The 23,924-nt window shown below is 45.5% G+C and overlaps 1 protein-coding gene across 5 annotated transcripts in view; it reads right to left on the bottom strand.

The window, feature by feature from the left end:
- Positions 1 to 20,307, bottom strand: part of ELMO2 (engulfment and cell motility 2) — a 41,286-nt gene extending 20,979 nt beyond the window's left edge. Inside the window, exons 1-7 of one of the 5 annotated variants that reach the window (XM_010384177.2) lie at positions 19,802 to 20,307; positions 7,633 to 7,731; positions 7,275 to 7,315; positions 6,744 to 6,816; positions 6,311 to 6,361; positions 1,753 to 1,934; positions 34 to 133 (exon numbers count right to left, since the gene is read on the bottom strand). In XM_010384177.2, the coding sequence (XP_010382479.1) occupies positions 34 to 133; positions 1,753 to 1,934; positions 6,311 to 6,361; positions 6,744 to 6,816; positions 7,275 to 7,315; positions 7,633 to 7,710 (525 nt within the window). In that variant the 5' untranslated portion in view covers positions 7,711 to 7,731; positions 19,802 to 20,307. Of the gene's footprint in view, positions 1 to 33; positions 134 to 1,752; positions 1,935 to 6,310; positions 6,362 to 6,743; positions 6,817 to 7,274; positions 7,316 to 7,632; positions 7,759 to 19,801 lie in introns of all 5 variants that reach the window. The other 4 variants (XM_010384176.1, XM_030915256.1, XM_010384178.2 and 1 more) reach the window with 4 other exon arrangements.
- Positions 20,308 to 23,924: the final 3,617 nt, after the last annotated feature.

Below are 23,924 nucleotides of genomic sequence, written 5' to 3' on the forward strand. Positions count from 1 at the left end.
GAGGAAAGAAAGACAGAATGTTGGAGGCCTCACCTGCTTAATAAAGGTGATTGAAACCATGTCCCAGGAGACAATGCCATGGTCCATGAGCTCTAGGAAGGCAGTCAGGGTGAATGCCAGCATTTCACTGTAGCTGAGACACATGCAACACACACACAAAATAGACAAGGATTCAGATCGGGAAACACAGGTGTGAGGGCAGCCACAAAAAAGATGAATTTTAATGTGAACACCTCATGGGAAATCAGTCGATGCAACTGTAACTGTGAGTGCCTGTGTGCATACCTAGCCAGATGTAGAGCAGATTCAGCCCAGGTATCTATTGCTGCAAAAAAAAAAAAAAAAAAAAAGAAAGAAAAAAAATGCTGCTGGGTAATTAGATCTTCCATCTCCATATGCTTCATCCCAGGGACACAGAATCCCTTATCTATTTCCCAAGACCAAAGAAGACATTGGACCTTTGTCAAACTCCAACACCTGTCGGGGGAACCTAAGGAAGCGTACATGCCATGTTAACCTTTGGGCCAAGAGGCAGTAGAGTGCAAGAGATGAGTTCAGTTCCTGTCCACCTTACTAGCCAAGCAAACTTTATCTTTTCAAAATTCAATTTCTTCCTCTGTAAAATCAGATTAGTCTCACAGCGTTAACCTCACAGGGTTGTAGAGAGGGCAAGATGATGATATATGCAAAGCTCTTATTCTAGTGCTGGTAGAGAATAAGGATTAAAATGTTTTCTCCTTATACATTTAATTCTTTATATATGTGTACGGTGCTCTAGAATTAACAGATGATATTCCTATTTACAAAGCATGTTCAGACACATTCTCATTAACAATACTTCTCACAATAATACTGCAAGGTATTATCCTCAGGCTAAAGAGAGGGAAACTAAGGCCAGTCTAACCCTGTACTCTCGGGAGACTGTAGAACTATGTCAGTGCTGATGGCAGCTGAAGGCTTCAGGACTTCAGTACACCTGGAAGATCCAATATGTAAAACAAATATCTCTGATTAGTTACTAGATTTGGCTGAAAATTTCAATAGTTGATCTATGGGCTGAGAAGATTTCTGATTCCCTCTTTGGCAAGTTAGGCTCCAAGCACCAGTTTACTGACTGCTGCTCATAAGGCACAGCTGCCCACCACATGCACGTCAACTCTGGGGTATGATGAAGATGCTTGTGGGTATCACAAAGTTCTGGTCTCCTCCTCCCTGTGCAAAAGTGTGGCAGGGTGATGGTGAATGGGTAGGTTGAAACCTATGGTAAACACGAAGGCCTCTGTGTGTGTGTGTCTGTGTGTGTGTGTGTGTGTGTGTGTGTGTGTGTGTGTGTGTGTATGGGATGGGAGGTGACTGGAGAGGGAAGAGCAGGGGATGATTACAAACAGGTACCTGGGAGATACTGGAGCATCTGCTCGCTAACCCTCATCGGACCAATCATTTCCAGCAATTAACAGGTCTGTCACGACCTCACCACTCTCCTCCTGACTTCTCTAGCCCCTATTTTTACTGCTCACTTGGCACAGTACTGTTTTGTACTATTATTTGTGAGAGCCCAAATAGACTACACGATTTAGAACCACAATATGGAATTCTGTCTCTCGGTATAGACTCTAGTGCTTGGCACACTGCTCTGTATGCAGGTGATATTCAATAAACTCCTTATTTGACTCAAGGGAAATGAGACTAGGATGCCCTGCGGGATGTAGTAAATTATCAAAGTCCTTGGAACGAGACCTTAGTCATACTCACTGGGACAAGAGCTTGGTTCCACTTTCCACGAGCCTTGTCAGCACAATGATGCCATCCATGTTGATGAACTCAGTAGCGAAAGTCACGTCGGCAGAGAGCTTGGCCAGCTCCTTCATGGCATCCAGCCGGGTCTCCATGTTGGATGACTGGGTCCTCTCCATCAGCTGGCGTGCAGCCCGGGACTAGGAGGCCAGGGACAACATATGTGCCATCTGCTCCTTGGAGAAGGTTACTACTCTGTGAATAGCTCACAGAGGCCCTTCTGTGGACATCCAAACCTGAGGCAGAACTAGTTTTCTCACACTGCTTAGGAGTTGCTAAATAAATGTTTGTGGGATCAATCAGGGAGTTATTAGTATGCCAAAACCAATCTATAGTTATCTGTATCTTTTCTGTACCACTTTGGTCTGTGGATTTAAAAAATTCCTACCAAGGGAAGACCAGAGACATCTGGGAGGCCCACTAACGATGGTAAATCACAGAGAAACAGATATTGGTTTAATAGAAGAAGGTTTTCTATTAACTAAAGCTGTCTGGCTGGGTGCAGTGGCTCATGCCTGTAATCCCATGACTCTGAAAGGTCAAGGCAGGATTGATTGAGGCCAAGAATTAGACACCAACCTGGGCAACAGAGTGACACCCTGTCTCCACAAAAAAATTTTTTAAATGAGCCAGGTGTGGTGGTGCACACCTGTAGTCCTTGCTACTCAGGAGGCTGAGATGGGAAGACTGCTTGAGCCCAGGAGTTCAAGATTGCAGTGAGCTAGGACTGCGCCACTGCACTGCAGCCTAGGTAACAAAGCAAGACTCTCTCTCAAAAATAAAAAATAGGCCGGGCGCGGTGGCTCACGCCTGTAATCCCAGCACTTTGGGAGGCCGAGGCGGGCGGATCATGAGGTCAGGAGATCGAGACTATCCTGGCTAACACTGTGAAACCCCGTCTCTACTAAAAATACAAAAAGATTAGCTGGGCGTGGTGGCGGGTGCCTATAGTCCCAGCTACTCGAGAGGCTGAGGCAGGAGAATGGCATGAACCTGGGAGGTGGAGCTTGCAGTGAGCTGAGATCGTGCCACTGCACTCCAGCCTGGGAGACAGAGGGAGACTCTGTCTCAAAAAAAATAAAATAAAATAAAAATAAAATAAATAAAAAATAAAATAAAATTGGCCAGGCACGATGGCTTAAACCTGTAATCCCAGTACTTTGGGAGGCCGAGGCGGGCAGATCACGAGGTCAGAAGTTTGAGACCAACCTGACCAACATGGTGAAACCCTGTCTCTACTAAAAATACAAAAATTAGCTGGGCATGGTGGCATGCACCTGTAATCCCAGCTACTCAGGAGGCTGAGGCAGGAGAATTGCTTGAACCCGGAGGCGGAGGCTGCAGTGAGCCGAGATCGTGCCACGGTACTCCAGCCTGGGCAACAGAGCAAGACTCCATCTCAAAAAATAAATAAATAAAATAAAATGAAATTTATAAAACTGTTAGACAGCAGAAGAGGTTTCTCTTGAAGTATTAAGCTCCCTGTCACCAGAAGCAATCAAGGAGAATCTGTCAAAGACGCTGTAGAAGGGATTCTTGCATTGGGTGAAGAATTTAATCTGATGTCCTCTAAGGTCCCTTTTAATCTGAAAATGTGAAAAGCCTGGCAATTTTTTAAAAACTTTCTCTCAAAATCCATATGATTGTTCCTCAAAGTGATAGTTCTGGGGAAACTTTAAGAACATCAAGGAGCCAGAAACAATTTCCCAATCGTTTTTTGAAAATGCAGTCTGGTGAAGACAAAACCTCCTCCTAGCACATGAACTTTTCCTAGCAGGATGCCCGCCTCCTTTTCTGCAAGCTGCGGCTAAAATCCCTCCTCTAGCATTCACTGGGCTTTCCTTCTGCTGAGCTTGTTACTATATAGTGCCTTACAATTTATTGTTTCATCATTCTCTGTTTTTTGGGTGTTAATTTGATGTTCTCCACTAGAAAGCAAGAGACTTAAGAGCAAAAACACTCCTGTCTTCGTTCCTTTTTCTCAGTGTTAAGCAAATGACTGGAGCCCAATTCCTGCTACCGCCAAGGAGTCAGGCCTGCTGGCCCTCTCCGCTTTCTTTGCCTCTCCCCTTTCTTTGCCTCTCCCCTTTCTTTGCCTCTCCCCTTTCTTTGCCTCTCCCCTTTCTTTGCCTCTCCCCTTTCTTTGCCTCTCCCCTTTCTTTGCCTCTCCCCTTTCTTTGCCTCTCCCCTTTCTTTGCCTCTCCCCTTTCTTTGCCTCTCCCCTTTCTTTGCCTCTCCCCTTTCTTTGCCTCTCCTCTTTTACTATTACAGAGATGGCCCTTCAAAGCACAATGCTCTCTGTGATACAGAAGCCCTCACTATCTCTACAGTGGACAAAATGTGCGCCACGGGAAAAGGGCACAGCATAGAACAATCTGAAGAGCACTGGTCTGCATCCCACTTAGAAACTTCCAACTCCAAATGTCAATTTTCCTCCTGAGACAGCATTTCTGGGCTGCTGCCTCCCGCTCCAGAGAGATGTGCTTCTGGGAAAGTCAACTACACTGTGCAAGAGGTCTGTGAAATGTGTTGGCACTTCCTTAAAAGTGAGTAACTCCCAGGCTGTCGTGTTAAATTACCAGAGCTTAGGAGGGAAGAATGAAGTCCTTAAGATGAGAAGAGTTCAGGAGATGAGGGGGAGGCATAAGAACATGATGGGAGGAATATGGGCCTAGTAGTCAGACAGACCTGTGTCTGAGAGCAAGCTTGGCTACTTTATTAGCTATGTGACAAGTGCCAAGTAATTTAACCTCTGTAAGCCTCAGTTTCCTTGTCTACAGAATGCAGACAAGAGTACCTATCTCATGGGATGTTTGTAAAGATTAGATGATTTAATTACACAAAGTATTTAGCAAAATACAGGCATTCAGTAAACGTTGGCTGATATCACTTCATATCTCCCCTCCTCTCAGATGAACCAGTCTCTCTGCACCAAGAAAAGAGGTGACACCATGCCCTTAATTTTCTGGCTGCCCTTCTACAAATGTAACCAAAGGTGCAACCACATTGGCTGTCTTCCTCATGGGCCTAGCAGTCAAGGTGATTCCCTCTACCTGGGCTTTGAGTCCTTCCTCTCCTGGTCCACTAAGGTCCTGTTCTATTGATTACCTGCTTTCCTGCACTTTCAACCTTCCTCTCTTCCATCTGAACACATTCTTAAGGGCACATAAAAAATTGCAACAGAAACAAGAACCATGAAGGGTCAGAAAGGTGGGGAACTGGGCAGATGGGGGCAGGAGTTGGGGGGAGACCTTTTGCTACATCTCTGTGAAAATTTTTGATTTGTGAAACACATGAATGCTTTACCTGCTTTTTAAAAGCACATCTTTTTGACTCCACGTCCCCTTTGTGTTATCACCTTCTCTGTGTTTTCTTTTAAAATCAAGCTTCTTGATACAGCAGTAGACTCAAAGTCCTTACTGTTTTACCTTTCTTTTACTTGACCCGCTTCAGTCTGGCCACCTGGCCTCCCCACATAACTTTTTTGTGAATATCATGTGTCCTCTTCACCTCCCAAGTCATTAGACAGCTTTTTTGTTCTCAGTTTACTAAATCTCTCTGCCCAATAAAAACTGCAGACCATACTTTCCTCAGTCTTGACACTCTCCCTGCCCAAAGCTCCTCAGTCACTTCACATTCTTGGTGTTCTTTCTATCCTTCTGGTTGCTTCCTTAGTGATCTTTAAGGGCTGCTCTTGCAGAAACCAGGCTCATCCTCCATTCTCCCCTTTCCTTCCACATCCAGCATATCACCATACTCATAAAGCTTACCTCCTAGATACTCTTCAAATCCATCCTTTCATCTCCATTACCATTTGCCTTCACTAGGCTTTTAACATTCCTCCTTAGCCTTTTCAAAGGTTCCTACTACCACCAACCTTCTTCTTAAGGCCCGTCTTCCACACGGTCACTCAAGTGATCTTTCTAAAACTTAAAATCTAAACATAAAATATCTTCCTGCTTAAAATCCTTCAAAGTCCCTAGTTTCCCTCTGGACAGAGTTCAAAGCTATGAGCAGGCCATCAAGGAACCTTGAATATCTGGCTTCTCAATGTTTGCTAAAAGCCTCCAGCCACCCAGCACTCCTGCTTTTCCCAAACACAGCACACCTCTGTGCCTTGGCATATGCTGATTTCTCTGATTGGAATACTTTTCCTTTTCTTATTTCTCTAGCTAATTCTTGCTCATCCTTTAACATCTGAGCTAAGTGACCCCTTCTCTGGCAAGGCTTTCTGGAAATCTCCAGGCTGAGTTAGGTGGTCCCCTTTGTGAGTTCCCACAGCTCCCTAAGCAACTTTCTCTCAAGACCCTTGAGACGGGCCTTCTATTGCATTTGTTTACTCCCCACTAGGTGATGAGAACCAAGACAGACTTATTTTCCTGTACTATTTCCTGATACAAAAAGACTGACTTTCTAATCTCCAGAGTCCTTGTTTCTAGAACAGAACCTGGCCCATGGTAGGTGCCCATATTTGTTTGTGACATGAATAAACTCCTAAGGAAGGAAGAATACGTACCGGGGAGATAGCCAGTTGTAAGATTGTCCCATTCTTAATGTCACTGCGAGTCTAGGTAGTGAAAAACAAACAAAAAAAGTAACTAAGATAAAATGTTAAAGTGGTACAAGCAAGTTGAATCAACAATAATGTTGTCTTTTTTACAGTAGATGTAACTGAGGCTCTTCAGTCGGGCCCTCTCCTCCTGCTTATTCCTTGGCAAAGAGCTTCTAAGATCCTCTTCTAGCACCCTGGGCCCTCAGGAAGTAAAAGTCACCTTTTTCCAGCCACTAGGGAGGAACAAAGGCTGGTGCTTCCCAGTCTGTCCAGAGAGTGACTCTTTACCCAACACATGAAAGCTACCTGGATGCTAAGTGAAGATAAACAGTGCGTCTTCTTGGGTCATTTACTTCCAAGCAAGGCCCACAGTTATTTTGCCTCTCCCTGTACTAACCTGTTCGGTGATGTACAGCTGAGGACCATCTGCGTAACGGAGGGTATAATACTCTGGGTTTGGCAACGACCACCTATGCAAGAGAAAAACAGTACATCCCACTTGGCCACTCTCTTGTCCAGAAGCTGCTCATAAATAATTTTCAATAGAGTTGCTCAAGGGATTGGGTGGCCTATTTGGAATACAGTGGAAAAAAACAAAGCTTTAGGTTGTCATGTAGAAAAAATCATGGCCTCAGCCTTTTGTAAAGATGAGCACCACAAAAGGAGGTGTGCAGAACTGAGGAGGGGTCTCAGATTCTACCAGGACCTCAAGCAGAGCAATGCTAGACTTTAAGGAAAAAATTAAGAAGTATAAACGTCTTAGGGGTATTGTTGTCAACTGTACTTCCTTCCCAAGACAATGATTCCCAAGACCCCCATGCTGGGGACCTGCCTAACTGGAGATCCTTCTCAGAACTCCCCTCAAGGTGTGGCAGTGCTCCTTCAGTCAGAGCTGCCACTGTCAAAAACGAGGTCCGTTTCAACCTACCCATCACAAACTTCCTTGATAATGGATGCCAGGGGCCGTTTCTGAAAGAGAGAGAGAGAGAAAACCTTCAACAGCAGCAACATCCTACTCATGCCAAGGTTCTGACAAGAGGGCTGCCAAGCAGGGTCAAGCTGGGGCATGAGAATGAACTTCTTTCCTAATAGCTTTTGTTGAAGAGGAAGCCTCTCCCAAGCCGTGGTGACCGACCTTCCCTAGGGCAGGCCAGGCCCAAAGCTTAGCCTTCCTGTTGCTGGTTCTTATTCTTGATGCCAGTGGTCCCCATCCCTCAAGATGTCCTCTGCCATGCACTCCCCAGGTGCCTTTCCTTGAACCACTGCTTCTCACTTCAGGAGCGTACCTGGTCGATTTCAAGGAGCTGGGCGTTAGCACCTGGCCACTCAATGGCCACTTTGACAATGTCTGATGGTGGTGGCATCGTTCCCAATGGGCTCTAATTCTGCGAGACAAAAACAGACACAGCTGCCTGGGGAGAAGGAATCAGAAAGGTAGAAAAAGTCAGAATATTTCTTCATTTTTCACTCTTGTTACATGTTTGGAAGAGTCTGAAGACAGACACTGCATAAAGTAACACATGAAACTACTTGGTTTGAATTTTTCTAGATCATACCACAACCTCTCCTTGGGGTTTTGTTTCTTGAGATTTTATCAGCAAGAAGAAATGGGACAAACAATCTATCATCCATAGATCAGCCAGCAGCAGGATGTGCCAGCGTGGCGCTTCAGTTTAAGAGTCAAGAGGACTCAGTGGTAGAAGAACGTATTTACTGCAAATTCCTGTCTTGAGACCTTGGGAGAAGAGAAGCATATGCTCCGAAACAGATAAGAATAGACAGCCTTTCTTGGTTGAGTGGTTAGCTGGAGGAGCCAGGCTACTTCTTTCTGCAGTCACCCTAGGAAGATCCCAGCGTCAGCGGGGCCCAGCCTCATGCTCTCTTGCTTCCCCCACACTCATCGATGCCACTCCTTTCCCCTCAAAGGACACAATGCAAAGCCTCCTCTGTGTGGGACGACATCAGAAAATGGGGAAGAGAACTGGGACAGGAAATGCTATTTTTGTCCCTATTGCCAAGGGCAAGGGCGGCTGACAACTCAAGTGGAGGGAGGTACGCATATTCTCACATAAGGGCCCCTCTTACAAGGACAAGGCTTTGCAAGTACCTCTGACCCCCTCCCCCACTTCTCTCCAAAATAAAGGAAAATAAATCATCTTGAGCAAGTCTGGAAGATGGGCCCATGTGACTGGTATCCTAGGCAACTCTGATAGCTTACTGGTATTCCAAGCAGTAACTAAAGCACTCTCTCTCCAAGGTCTGACGAAGGGAAGTCACTTGGCTGATGGATTATTTCAATGTATATTTATACTCCTTGCCTACAGGTTCAGGAGAGGCCTCTCTCTGAATGAAAAAGACCTTTCTGCATCCTCCAGGTTTAGCCATTCACCCGCAATTCACGACTCGCTAATGGGGACCACCTGCCTCTCCTGGCGTACAAAGCATAGCTGTCGCGAGGCTATTATGCATGTATGCTATCAATTTTTCAGCCCAAACACAGATGTCAGTTCTCACAGCCTGGTAAGTATAAACCTCTTTGATGAAAAGGAGTAAAAGTCCTGCCCCTGACAAGCCCACTGGCCTCAGAAAGAGGGATGCTTTCATGACCATTTCCTAGTCAGGATGGGATGCTTCAGAAGTCTGCTGTCATAAAAAGCCAACATTTCCAGACCATGACAATGTAAAGGGACTAGCTTTCCAAGTGCTTTCACTTATTTTATTGTGTCCTCCCAGCAGCCCCATGGATTAGGCAGAAGAGGATTATCACCTCCATTGGAAGATGGCACAACTAGAGCTCAGTGTTTTGTTAAGTGCCCAAGGTCACCCAGCTAGTAAGTCATAATGGGGGGACAGAACTTGGACTGGCTTCGGCCAATGCTTCCCCCTTTTCCTCTGAGCCAGCCTCAACTTCTGTCCACTGCAATTAAACGCGGCCTAAAGGGACTGAAGTGGGTTGGTCTTACGGCTCCCAAAGGTTCCATAACTTCTGCAGCTCATGGCAGAATTTTTCACATGCAATTTTTATGTGCCTAGACGCAAAACAAACCTCAGAAAAGAAACTGGCCCTATCTGCATAATTTCTGGGGAAAATGCTCTGCTCCAGTTACAGGAAGGCAGGGAGTTCTCGTTCCAGGGGTGGCGCCATCAATCTCTGGATGCCTAGAGATGCCTCCTTATCCTTATCGGCAAAACTCCTGCAATTAGCAGACAAGACCGCACAGCTGTGAGGTCAATTTTAAAAACTGAGGTATAATTTACATACAATAAGTATGTTTGTATATATAATATACATCATATAAATATACACATGCATCTCCTTGTAACCACCACTCAAAACGAGACACTGAACATTTTCATCACCCTAGAAAATTACTTCATACTTCCTCTTCCCGTCAATCCTTCCAGTCCTTTAAAGGGGAATTTCTGACTTCTTAACATCATCCATGAGTTTTGCCTGTTTTTGTACTCCATATAAATGGAACTATACAATATGACTTTTTAGATCATTTGTTTAGTTTGGCTTCTTCTTATTTTTAAAATAAGCAGGCACAGAAGGTACAACAGAAAGAGCACTGGGCTGGAATGATTGCCCCTGCTGAAAAAAGTGACTGGATTTACAGCCAAAGGCCTCAGGACCCAATCCTAGGTCTTTCACAATGTATACCCCATGCCCGTTTAACCAAATCTCAGTTTTCTTCTATTGAAAGATGTGAGTATAGAACTAAAGCATGTCTCAGGTGCCTTCTAAGTCTAAAAGTCCATGATTTGTAAGTGGAATTTAAAAAATCCAAGTGAGGATGCCCATTTTAAAGTCCTTACCAAATGAAGTTACACCCTTCCTTAATTTCGACGGTGCTGCTAAGAAACAAACCACATGATTTTTAACTCCTTTCTGAACACCATCTTTGGAGATAAATAAGCTAAAGCTCGTTAGGTTATAGCTATTATTTTCTCTTGACCCCATATGACATATCCCAGATTGACTCTCTTTATTAAAGTTAGCCCTGAATGATTCTCAGCTGTTCAAAAATTCATACACATTTTAAAACATAGAGATTTGCAACCACCAAACTATTTGAAATATATTAATAAGCCCCCATTCTCAGTGACTCTGTCCTTCCCAGAAAGCCCAGGAAGCCTTTTTGAATTGAATGACACTCTCCACAACCGTGCCATAGCTGATGGGACCAAAGTGAATACCCAACTTTAGCAAAACTATTCCAATTCTTTCTCTTGAATTTAAAAGACACAGACTGGCCAAAAGACACAGACACCACATGGGCATGGTGGCTCATGTCTGTAATCCCAGCACTTTGGGAGGCCAAGGCAGGTGGATCACCTGAGGTCAGGAGTTTGAGACCAGCCTGGCCAACATGGCAAAACCCCGTCTCTACTAAAAATACAAAAAGTAGCCGGGCGTGGTGGCAGGCACCTGTAATCCCAACTATTCGGGAGGCTGAGGCAGGGAGGATTGCTTGAACCTGGGAGGTGGAAGTTGCAGTGAGCATAGATTGTACCATTACACTCCAGCCTGGGTGACAGAATGAGACTCCATCATAAATAAATAAATACATACATACATACAAAAGACACAGACTAAGGGAACTGGGTGATAATGGCCCTGGAGAAGTAAGATCATAGTAAGCTTCAGAGTGAATACCATGGCAAGCCAAAGATTCTCATGAGCCAAAGATATGGAGGAAAAAAAACCAAGAGCCTTTCAGAGGAAGTGATTCTGCAGGAGGAATCCAGAAATACCTAAATGAGCTGAGGCCAGAAATCAGAAAGAGATGGGAAAAGCCATTACCTGCTAACTTTCCAGATTACGTGGCTATACTTCTATGCTTGGGGTACCTGAAAGTCCACTTGTATCCTGCCAATAAAACTCCTATAAATGAAGCTAGTCTATGTTTCTACACGTTGCAACTAATAAGCCTAAGGCCAAAACTGCCCCCAAGCTCTGCAGGAACTCTAAAATGGAGGTCCAAGCAGACAGCAACATCACTGGCATACGATGATGGTACTGGGTAAGCACTTAATTAACGATGGCTGAATTAATGAGAGCAAAACCCATGGGTTTCCTCTGGTTTGCTCTTACCCACTACATAAGTCTGATTTGTTTGAAACAGATCAGTTATATGGTAACTTCATAGTAATCATATATCTAATAGTAACGTACAGGTAGCCTCTTTATTTTTATTTATTTATTTATTTATTTATTTTTAAGATGGAGTCTTGCTCTTGTCACCCAGGCTGAAGTGCATGGTGTGATTTTGACTCACTGCAACCTCTGCCTCCTGGGTTCAAGCGATTCTCCTGCCTCAGCCTCCCGAGTAGCTGGGATTACAGACACTCACTACCACGCCCAGCTAATTTTTGTATTTTTAGTAGAGACGGGGTTTCACCATGTTGGCCAGGCTGGTCTTGAACTCCTGACCTCAGGTGATCCACCTGCCTCGGCCTCCCAAAGTGCTGGGATTACAGGCGTGAGCCACTGCCCAGGCCAGGTAGTCTCTTTATAGTTGATTGCTCACTTCTATATCATTATTATAGTTGATGTTCATAAGAACTCTGAAAAACATTCCTATCTTACAGGTAAGGCAACTGAAGTTCAAATGGATTGACAAACTTGTTCTCCATGTACCTCTTTCTACATCTCCCTCCCAAAAGAAGGAAGGAAGAAAAAAAAGGAAGGGAGGGATAAGAAATAAAACAATAAATCAACCCAACACATCAGAACTGGGTCTCAAGCTTAGGTCTTAGGACTCCAAAGCTAGTTCTCATCCCTCTACCTAATACTTCCTTAGAGATGATGACATTAGCTAGCGATTACATAATGCTAAGGCACTATTTTAAGGCTTTACATATATTAACTCATTTAATCCACACAGTAATGCTGTGTGGTATGTTATTATCCCCACTTTAGAGATAAGAAAATAGAGGCACAGAAGAGTTAAGTAGAAGGCTCAGTGTCACACAGCTAGCAAGTGGCACAGCTAGAATCTGATACCAGGTTGTCTGATGTTGCTGGAAAGCCATGAGAAAGCAGGTGGCTCTGCACCTGACCTGCAGCAGGTGTTTTGTAGAGATTTCTGGTTTGTGTATCTGAAACCAGAGCACACTGAGGCTCAGAAACCTTCACAACAAGAACTCACCATTGTAACAGAAGACAGCACTCCACTGTCTACAGGTGGGCCACACTCCCTCATGTGCTATTTGGTCCTTTACATTCTAGCCACTCTTCCCTGGACTACCTGCTATTTCTATAAGGCAGGCCATGTTCTTTCAATTCTTCTGTACTTCTGCACATTCTCTTCCTCCTACTGACTGTCAGAAGAGCTCCTATTCAAGCATCAAAGCCTAGTTCAGATATTACCTCCTCCTTGTACTAGTCTTAGCTTTCTCTACTTTCCCTGGCAAAAGTAAATAAGATAGGGGCCTCTGTGTTCTCACCGCATCCTGTTCATACTTCCATTAACAAGTATGATTTTGTCAAACTCTATTAGTTACATATTTACATATCTCCACTAGCTCCTCCTCCAGGACAGGTATAACTCTGCAGTCTCATAACCTAGCACAGCACTTAGTGTCCAGTGAAGGCTCAGTAAGCACCTGTGTCTGCTTAAACCCAATGGCTCTGACTTCTTCCACTCCTGTGAACCAGGCTGGCTCCAAACAGACAGGGACAGACATGAACTGTGCAGGTTGTCTGGTGTTCCCTCTGTGTCCCAATACCCTTTAACTACAAAGTATTTCCATTGTTTAACAGTTTGTTTTGGCTGGGCACAGTGGCTCACACCTGTAATCCCAATGCTTTGGGAGGTCAAGGCAGGAGGATCACTTCAGGCCAGGAGTTCGAGACCTGTCTCTACAAAAAATAAAAAATTAGCTGGGCATGGTGGCATGTGCCTGTAGTCCCTAGCTACGCAGGAGGCTGAGGCAGGAGAGTTGCTTGAGTCCAGGAGTTTGAGGCTGCAGTGAACTATGATCATGTCACTGAACTCTAGCCTGAGTGATAGAGTGAGATCCTGTCTCTATTAAGAAATAAAAATAAAATAAAAACCTGTTGTTTTCATCTCAAACATCAGAATAAGTCTTACTGAAAAATCAGGGCTAGCACCCCTAACTCTAGTTAAAAGAAAGAGGAAAACATCCCTCTGCTTTTCTCCCTATGGAAAAGAAATATCAGGAGACAGGAGACTAGAAATAATTCTGTTCTCCAGATAATATTCCCAGGATAAAGGATCTCCTTATAGGGAACCCTTCCAGCACGTGTTTGCTTACTCCCTTCATTTTCATTCTAGAAAGGAAGTGGAAATTAGGTCAAAGGAATTCAATAACATTGCAAAATTCTCAGGGTTATAAATAGCCTCTTGCTCCGCCACTCAGCAGTACTGTAGCTCAATTGCAAACCACCAGCATAAGGGAGCTGTAGTTCCACATCCAGGCCCAGAGGGCCCCTTCTGGATTAAAGAACCCCCCACCCTTCTCCCTTCCACTCCTCTTTAAGCATTACAGTTATAAGGATGATTTGGAAAACTCAAAATGCTACAAAACAGGAGACAGGCACACACTGACCTGAAGACAATTTTACTGTAAGTCATAAGAATGAAAGGCCAGGTTTTCAAACATAGAGCTGGGAAAAGTAGAGAAAAATAGGAACACTAGTGTCTCCAATGGAGCAGTCTCTAAGTGGCTTCTAGAAGGTGTGATTATAAAATCAGCACTGTTACAGAAGCCCCATGGAGCTTATCAATCACCCATGCAGTGACTGCTGCTTCACAGAGCTAGATTCTGACACCAGGGTTGGAAAACCCATCTTAAGGAAGGAAGTGAAAGATGATCCCCTCCTATTAGGAAGGAATTTGGGATGAAGAATGCCAGGTTTCCAGTTCCCCTCCTTCCCCCTATTCGTTTAAGGATAAGAATGGATGCGTGCTTTTTGTTCAGTTATTTTGCTTTTGATTTGGTGAAGGAGGCATGGGTTAAGTTTGGTTTATGTTTCCTGCAACAGAATGCAACCTCATCAGGAAGGCAAGTTGGAGTCATGCCCTCTTTCTAATCGAGAACACAATCTCTATAAAGGCTTCCCCCTCTGCAATCTTCTCATCTGAGAAGTGACTCAATTTCCCTTAGTTCAGTCCACTGAATGAGGATGAGACTCTGAGGTACAGAAAAGGGAGGATTTGACTGGCAGAGATTAAGGTTCTTATGTTTACTGCTGGAAACCCTGGGAAGGACCACCGTACTAACAGCAGCTGAAGTGTCCCCTTTCCGTTGAAGTGTGTTAGACACAGGACTCATTCAAACATGGTTAAAAGCCACAAACTTACATAGAGGGAAAAGTGTGCTGAGAAGGGGTGTGGGGGCAGGGGAACTGTTTGGGTTTCCTCATCTTGATTCCTGCTGTGAGAACGGCCTGGGTCTTCTCTTATCCTGCATAGACACCTTCTGTAGTGTTCCTATATTTAAAGAATAGTGCTTAAGTAAGCTCCTTAGCAGAGCATTCAACTTACTCCAGTTCCACCATGGATCTGTGGTGGAACTGGCTTTCAGACTCGCTTTTGCAGATGCCATGTTCTTGCCAGACCACCTGTTCCCTGAAAAACCATGCTCTTCTGAGTCCGTATGTTTGCTTGTGCTATTATTTCCTCTTCCTTGTCCAGCTGGCAAACTTCTACTCAACCTTCAAGGCCCAGCTAAGATAATCACTCTTCTATGTGGCTTTCCTAATCCTCTTACCTCAGGGAAATTTAATTGCAGCCTCATCTGTGATCCCAGTCTTTTATACATACCTTCATGATCCTACTGATTTACAATTCTCTATGTGCAGTCTCTTCCCTGGCTACCACAGGTGTGATGTGCACACCAGCAGCGGCAGTATCCCTGGGAGCCTGTAGTAATGGGGAAGCACCTCTCAAGCCTAGACCCACCCAATCAGAATCTGCCTTCACACAAGATCCTGGGGGTGGTTCCAGCCTAACGTAGGCTCTAGATCAGATAAAGTCCGAGAAACAGTGGTTCTCAACTCTGGCTGTGAATGCACACCCCAGGTCACTTATAAACTCCAGATGATGTTAACAGGTGGCCAGGTCGACCCACAGCTCCAGGAGAGCTGACAACCTGAGGGCAAGGACTCAAGAAGCCTGAGTCTATTCCCCCATCTACTCTTCCCCCAGTTTGCAGCACACTGCCTGCCACATAGCTGCGTCCATAGAATTCTACAGGAAAATTCCCTCCAGGGTGCTTCCAGACCTAACTAAATGCCTTTAAAAGAAATTGCCTAGAACGTTCCAAATCCCTAACTACAATGACTGAGGAGATGAATTTACAGAAAGTCAGTGTTTACAAACCACTTGCCTCGGTTTTTGGAAATGAGAGGAAACAGAAACTGAGATGGAAAATACAGATGAACTTCAGAATTAAACTTCAGAAAACGGTGGCTACACAAGGAGATGGACCTTGGGTAGGGAGGGAGTGTGGTGTGCTGGGAGGAGTCCTGGGTTATGACTAAAACCTCAGGCTGTGAACTCCTTCAATACCAACCATAACAGCACAGCATTGTTCTCAGCGTAAAATCAGGCCAAGCCCTTTCATTATATAAATAAGGGAACTGAAGTCCAGAGAAGCTGGCAAGGCCATGCCACCAGTTAGGGACAAAAGAAGGCCTAGGTCCTCCACTTCTGGTTTAGTCCTCCTCCTGCAGCACAGCTTTGCCACAAGCACAAGCCTTTCTGGACCTCAGGTCCTGATCTACATGGGGGACTGGACTAGATGTTTTTGAGCTCTCTTCCAACTCTGGCCTTCTAGTGAGGCAGTGTAGCTTAACAGTTAGGAGCTGTGTTCTGGAGTGGGAAAGGCCTGAACTTGGATCCTAGCACTAACAATTTCCTTACCTATAAAACGGGGATTAGCATCAACCCTACCCTGTAAAGCTGTTGTGAGCATCAAGTGGGATAATAAAGCACTAAGCATAATAGCAGAATTCTAACTGTGTGAACCTGAAGAAACTGCAAAAGCTCTGAAACCACATTTCCCCAACACAGAAAGCCCTACCTGCTAGGCAGGTATATTGTGTATTGTTGACAAAATGAGAGAGCATATGTGAAGGCAGTCCAGGAGGAAAGTCAATACAAAAGGCAAAGCATTTGTTGGTGTTCCACTATTATTATTATTGTTTCCCAGTGGAAGAACTTTGGAAAATGTTATGATCAGTTCCAAAGCAGCAGCCAATACAATACCTGGCAAATAATAAGTGCTTAACAAATATTTTCTAGTGACTCACATTAAACCAGCATAGCATGCCTAATAGGGTTAAAAATTCCAATGTCTTAGGCAGCCAAGCAGGTAAGTAAATAAACCAAGCAGCCTCCATGTAGGGTCTGTAACACTGCAAAGTACCACCTTGCCTAGAGGAGTGTAAATCCAACATTTTTAAAAACACATCATGCAGCTTGGCCAAGACAGCCCCTTTGCAGCCTCTAGCCCATACTGATTCTGGCTCTTCATTACACCACATGATGCCGTGCATGCCATCTAGTCATTTTATGTGATCCAGTCTTGTCTTTCCAAGTATACCTGAAGCATCCTGAAGATGAAGGCTATGACATACGCCGCCCAATCACCAAAAATGGCCTAGAGCAGTGCTGGTCACATGGTGGATACTCAGTGAACAACTGCTGAACTGGGGCTGTAGGCCGGGTGTGCTGGCTCATGCCTGTAATCTCAGAACTTTGGGAGGCCAAGGTGGGTGGGTCACTTGAGATCAGGAGTTCAATACCAGTCTGGCCAAAATGGTGAAACCCTGTCTCTACTAAAAATACAAAAATCAGCCGGGCACGGTGGCGTACGCCTGTAATCCCAGCTACTCAGGAGGATGAGGCACAAGAATCACTTGAACTCGGGGGGTGGAGGTTGCAATGAGCCGAGATGGCACCACGGCACTCCAGCCTGGGCAACAAGAGTGAAACTCCATCTCAAAAAAAAAAAAAAAAAAAAAAAAGGAGAGAAAAGCCAGGCTGTAAACTCAAGCCTAGTATTCCCAGCACCTCTGAGATGCTGTATGGTATGTACGTTTTTCTGTCCAGGTCCTGGGACCAGACTTAGTCCAGGCTGGGCAGAGGTATGGTGACTCAGGTCAAAGAAAGACTTGCCTGCAGGGTTTTCTTCAACTGCACCAAATACGCTTCTTGCTGAGCCACCTTGGCAGGTGATACTGCTACATCTGGACACATTATCTCAGCATAGAATAAGCTAGAATATGCTGTACACTGAAGTTTTTAAAGAAGTTTGGTCCCTACTTCCTGTACCCTCAAACTTCCTTTGCACCTCCTAGAGTAAGCATGAGGTATACAGAAAGACCAGATGGAAGATAACAGATAGAGGTCCTAATCCCACCTCCTCCACTTACAAACTCTAGAATTATCCCTGGCAGGCAACTTCTTTTAGAAACTTCACTATTGATAGCAGTAAAGTGCAGATAACAATAGTTATCTTAGAATATGCTAGAGGGTATATAAAGTGTGTGACACTGTACAGCCCAATACCACAATCCCTGGCCATAGGTGGCTACTATGCACTTGAAAAGTGGCACAGGCTGCCCTCAGTGTAAAATACAAACCAGGTTTCAAAAACAGTACAAAAAACAAGAACGCAAAATATCCCATTAATAATTTTATATTGATTATGTTATAATTTTGGAATATATTGTGTTAAATATATTACTAAAATAATTTCAGCTGTTTCATTTTTTAATGTGGCTACTATAAAATTTAAAATTATATCTATAACTCACATTACATTTCTATTAGACAGCAGCATCACTCCAGCATAGGGCCTGGCACACAAAAAGCATTCCAATTGTCAGTTTCATTCCCCTACAGGTAGGACATCAGTGACCACCATTCACATCCCCTTCCTCTTGCCAAATTCAAACCCTGCCTTTATTTATTTGGTAAATATTTATAGTGCCTGGCCCTGTGTGAGATGCTAGAGATACAACATGAAGCAAAACCAGACACTATCTTCTTCGTGGACCTTACAATCTGGTGGGATGGACAAAGAAATATCAATACTTTTGTAAATAAATGTAAAACTGCAGTTGTACAAGTGTTGTTAAGGACAAGTACCCAGGGTGATAAAAGTGGGGTACTGGTCGAAGAGTCAGGGACAGGGATGCCTCCCCTGCAGAAGTGATGCTTAAGTGGAGATTTGAAGGATGAAGAAGAATTTACAAGACTAAGCCGGGTGAGGAAGAGCAGACCAGGGAGGAGAAATACTCAATAAAAGGCCCCAGGGAAGGCAGGAGCTTGCGATGTAGAAGGAACAGAAAGAGGCCAGTGTGTGGAGAGCACTGAGCAAGCAGACGGACGAATAGACAGACTTGGGAGAGGTCAGCGGGACCAGATATCAAGGGCCTGGGTGAGGTTCTGGATCTGACCCTACAAAGGGGTGGGACGCCGGGCCAGTTTCATGCCCTAAGTATCCAGATTTGCTCTGCATTTCTCGGCTGGGCGCGGTGGCTCACGCCTGTAATCCCAGCACTCTGGGAGGCCGAGACGGGCGGATCACTTGAGGTCAGGAGTTTGAGACCAGCCTAACACGGTGAAACCTCGTCTCTACTGAAAATACAAAAATTAGCTGGGCGTGGTGGCAGGCGCCCGTAATCCCAGCTACTTGGGAGGCTGAGGCAGGAGAATAGCTGGAACCTGGGAGGCTGAGGTTGCAGTGAGCCGAGATCGCGCCATTGCACTCCAGCCTGGGTGGCAGAGCGAGACTCCGTCTCAAAAAGGTTTCCAAAAAAAAAAAAAAAAAAAGGACAGGTTTCTCTGGGCACGGTGCGAGGCCGACAGGAGAGGGGCCCCTGTGCCTGCGGGCAGACCACTTAGGACACTGCAACTGTCCAGGTAGGAAGCGAGAAGGGCCTGAACTGAAGCGAGTGAGCGCAGGAGGTGGAAAGTACATGCACTGTGGGGGCTACTGAGCCGGCAGGATCCACAGGGCGAACTGGTGGACGCGGGCAGCGGAATCCAGGCCGAGAATGACCTCGGGCTTTCAAGTCGTGCGGGTCCGCCCCGAGCGCTCTCCGGCTTCTTCCAAACCTTCTCCTTGCCCTCCTTCCCCGATCTTCCCACCCAACGCCTCCCTCCTTCTCCCTCCGCTGCCCGGCCCAGCCCCCGCGCCTGACTGCCTGGCCCGCCCTCTTCCGCCACGCGACGCCCCTTCTGGGTCCAGGACCCGGTCTCTCCTCCCTTCCTAAGGCCCCGGCAGGGCCGCCACCCCTCATGGACCTGACGAACCGGCGCGGTCCAGCCCAAGCCCAACCTCTCAGCCCCTCAGCCTCCGGGGCAGACGCAGGCCGCAACGCTCGGCCCGGCCTCTCTTCCCTGCGTCTTTCGGGCCGGGCTCCTCTCCACCGCCTGCCGCGCCCCGGCCCCCAGCGCGCCCCTCACTCACCAGGGCGCCGACCTAGGCCCAGCTCCCGCTCCCGGGTCTCCCCTCGGCTGCTCCTCCAGCCTCCGCCCGCCCCGCCTTCTTGGGACCCCGCCCCGCACAGGCCGGGCCGGGCTCCTATTGCTCCGACTCGCCGTCACGCTGAACTCTCTTTCTTCAATTGGGTTGCTTGTCTGTCACTCAAGGAGGGCTGGCACAGTTGCCGGTGGAAGGGAAAAACGCCGGCCGTCCCCGCCCCCCAGTGGAGGCCTCTTAAAGAAACAGGACGCCTTTCCCCCGCGGGCTACAGGGTCTGAAGTAACGTAATTTCCCAACAAACCCAAGAGGCAGCTTTCTTTTTGCCCCAAACTTTTATTTTTTCTTTTTGGTATGCAGTCCTAGAGTGAAGGAAAAGGCTTTTGTTCCCTGTGTCAAATCATAGGTTGTGAGCTCTAAGCGGGCCTCTGGTGGCATTCCGCCCTGTGCCCAGCGGGCACTTAACCGCACACTCAACAGTGGGGATAGCTGTGGTTTGGGGAACTGAGTGGGAGGTGACAGTCGTGTCAGAGGCTGTGAGCAGCCGCGCTGCTCACCACCGAGTTGGAGCTAATTATACCGGCACCCAGGGCTGACCGTGGGCGCTGAGCAGAGGCAGAAGGGTACAACTCAGCTGTGCTGTTGGAAGGGATCCGTGGGAGGTGGCATTCGTCACTGCACCTGCGGATCGGAACAAGGCCAGGCACCGCGCCAAGGACTCACTTCTGCTGTCTCTCTTCATGCTCACAGCAGCCCTGTGGTGGAGGGAGCATCGTGATCCCTTCGCTGCAGATGAGGAAACTGAGGCGCAGAGAAGATCCGAGATCTTACAGTTGGTGAGGGGCAGAGCAAGATGCCAACCTATGCCTGTTGGATTCCAAAGTTTATGCTTTAATCGTTCGTTTAGCAGATTCTTACAACAATCCTGGGAGGTGCGTATTCAGTTGTCCGTTTACAGATAAAGAAACTGATACTCAGCAAAGAGACGATGTAATGACTACCACTCATAGGGCACTGCGCAGTCTGCAAAGCAGTTTTATATATGTTGTTTCCTTTGATCCTCAAAACATCTTGGAATTAAATATGATTTTTGTTTTTTTGTTAGTCCTATTTTACAGGTGAATAAAGTAAGGCTTGGGGAGGCTGAGGCTTAGCTATAACTAACATTGCTAAAGCTCTGGCAGGAGTTACTCTTTCTCCTTCTCACTGGCTGGACCCAGCCTTGACCTTGTGATGATGATGATGATGTGCTAGGGGACAGAGCCACAGCACAGAAGGTGCCAAATGCTACCTGCCTACTTGGGACACTCACTTCATATTCTTATGGAAAGAGAAATGATCTTCTCCGTTTCTTTTATTATTAACTTTGATAGCAGAGAGGGCTTTTAGAGTCAATCTTGCACTCACACAACACTGAAGATGAAAGCCTTAAATTTGTACCCTGGGTGCCTCACTTTGCTTCATCCTAGTCCTGGCCCTGCGTAATACACATTTATCTAAGGAATGAATCACTCACTTTAGCTTTACAAGACTGTGTCATTTTTTTTTTTCTCCTGATATTGCCAGTGTAGGTTCTTTGATTGCTAGTCTTAGGAATCAATTCTGGCTAACTTTACCCAAAAAAGATTTTATTGGCAGGCTAGTGTTTAACTCACAGAGGTAACAGGAAGCTGGAGAATCAGGCTTAGAAAAGGACAGAAAGTGGAGATGCTTTGAGAGTTTAGGCAGGCAAGTGAATCAATTCTATGTTTTTCTTCCCTTTCTTGACCATAGTTTTCTTTGATGAGTCAAAGTCCCTGGAGCAAGGGTTCGATTGGCTGAGCTCAGGTAACACATCCACACTTTAGCTAAGGAGGGCAGGCACCTTGATGGACAGCTCCACCAAGACGGCACCGAAGTGCAGAGTTCTAGATCCCTCTTCCTCCATCCACCTCAGCTGCTCCCAGTGGGCAACTAGGTTCAGGTGCCCTGTTTTCAGGCTGGGATCAAATAGGAGGAGTACCTGCAACTGAAAGTCATGATTACACAAATGCAATTGTGTCTGGCATGTGGGAGAGGATAGCAGAGATTCTGAGCTTTGGAACCTTATAGACCTTTGTGCTATTTACCAGCTGTTTGTCCCTGGGTAAGTTACTAGATCTCTCTGAGCCTGTCTCCTCATGTGTACAATGGGGAGAATAACAGTACCAGCCTTAATGGATTGTTGTGAGAAGTGAGATCACTATAAATGTACAACAGTTAGCAAAATGTCTGCATTTAAGTGCTCAATAAATTGTAAATTATAAAATTGTAAAATTATAGTAGGTCTTCCATAAGTACGTATTGTGTGAGTGAATTATCTACCCCTCTCAGTTCTCTAATACATTTGAATTTTGTTTATTTTTTATTTTTGAGGCAGAGTCTCCCTCTGTCACTTGGGCTGGAGTACAGCGGCATGATCTTGGTTCACTGAAACCTCCGCCTCCCAGTTTCAAGAGATTCTCCTGCCTCAGCCTCCCAAGTAGCTGGGACTACAGGTGTGCACCACCACGCCTGGCTAATTTTTGTATTTTTAGTAGAGATGGGGTTTCCCCATGTTGACCAGGCTGGTCTCAAACTCCTGACCTCAAGTGATCTGCCTGCCTCAGCCTCCCAAAGTGCTGGGATTACAGGCATGAGCCACCACACCCGGCCTATATGGCCCATCTTTAGAGTGGTGGGGAGCTTAGAGACAAAATCTTTGCTATGGTCTATAAGACCCTAGATGATCTGGCACTTTACTTCTCAGACTTAATCTATTCCTACTCTCCTGCTAACTTACTGTTTGAGTCTTACATACTAATTTCCCATTCTCTGAACACACAGTTTCTTTTCATCTCTGTGCCTTTGCACTTGCCGTTCCCTCTCCCAGAATGCTTTTCCCCCAGCTCATCACATGGCTTCCATCTTCACTTTATTCAGGCTATGCTCTGTTATCTCCTCTTTCAAGTGTTCCCTGACAACTCTGTCTCCTATCATCCAGCCGCTCCACCCCTCTCTTGCCTTAACCTGCTCTAGCCTTCTCCCTAGCACTGTATGTCATATTACTTTGTTTTGTTTTCTGACTTCTCCATTAGTTGTAAGCTCCATGATGGCAGAGATCTTGACTGTCTTGTTCATAGCTGTATCTCTACTACCTAGAACATATCTATTACAGTACATAATATGGGATCAATATCTTATTTTGACCTTGTAAAATAATGGTTGCATCATTGAATAAACAAAAATGACCTGTGGGTAAATGGAAGGTTTCTATGAACTTGACTTATACTTAAATCTCTCTAAACACTTACAGATTAATCATGGCCCTTCTCACATAGAATTATTGTCAAATACAATCCCTGCCACTACACCAAAAGGCTCTTTTTTTTTTTTGAGATGGAAGCTTGCTCTGTTGCCTAGGTTGAAGTGCAGTGGCATGATGTTGGCTCACTGCAACTTCCACCCGCTAGGTTCAAGCAATTCTTCCGCCTCAGCCTCCCAAGTAGCTGGGATTACAGGTACCTGCTGCCACGCCCAGCTAATTTTTTTTTTTTTTGTATGTTTATTAGAGACAGGTCTTCACCATGTTGGCCAGACTGGTCTCAAACTCCTGACCTCAAGTGATCTGCTCACCTTGGCCTCCCAAAGTGCTGGAATTACAGGCGTGAACCACTGTGCCTATCCCAAAAGGATTTTTACATGGTAGCTCATACATGTCAAAACCTTCATTTATCTGCTAAAGGAAATAGAACTAGCATTTATCATGGGTTTACTATGTGCCAAGGGTTATACTGGAGGCTGTTATACACATTATCACACTTAAAACTGTCAATTTTCTATGGCATATTAGTGTGCCCATTTTGCAAATGAGAAAGATTGAAGATTAGAGATGTGAAAAACTTGCTAAGGCACCTCAGCCTGGCTGGTACCCAGTCAGTCTGACTTTCTCTTTATACCACTCAGTGGAAACAGCATTCCACTGTGCATGTAATTCTTCATTTTTTTCACACTTATTAATCCTGGATATAGATGACACTGTGTATTAAGGTCTTTACATGATTTATCTAATTTGATCCTCATGTTTCTAGAAAACACATACTGCTGTCACCTT

Source organism: Rhinopithecus roxellana, chromosome 13, assembly GCF_007565055.1.
Source record: "Rhinopithecus roxellana isolate Shanxi Qingling chromosome 13, ASM756505v1, whole genome shotgun sequence".
Lineage (NCBI taxonomy): Eukaryota > Metazoa > Chordata > Mammalia > Primates > Cercopithecidae > Rhinopithecus > Rhinopithecus roxellana.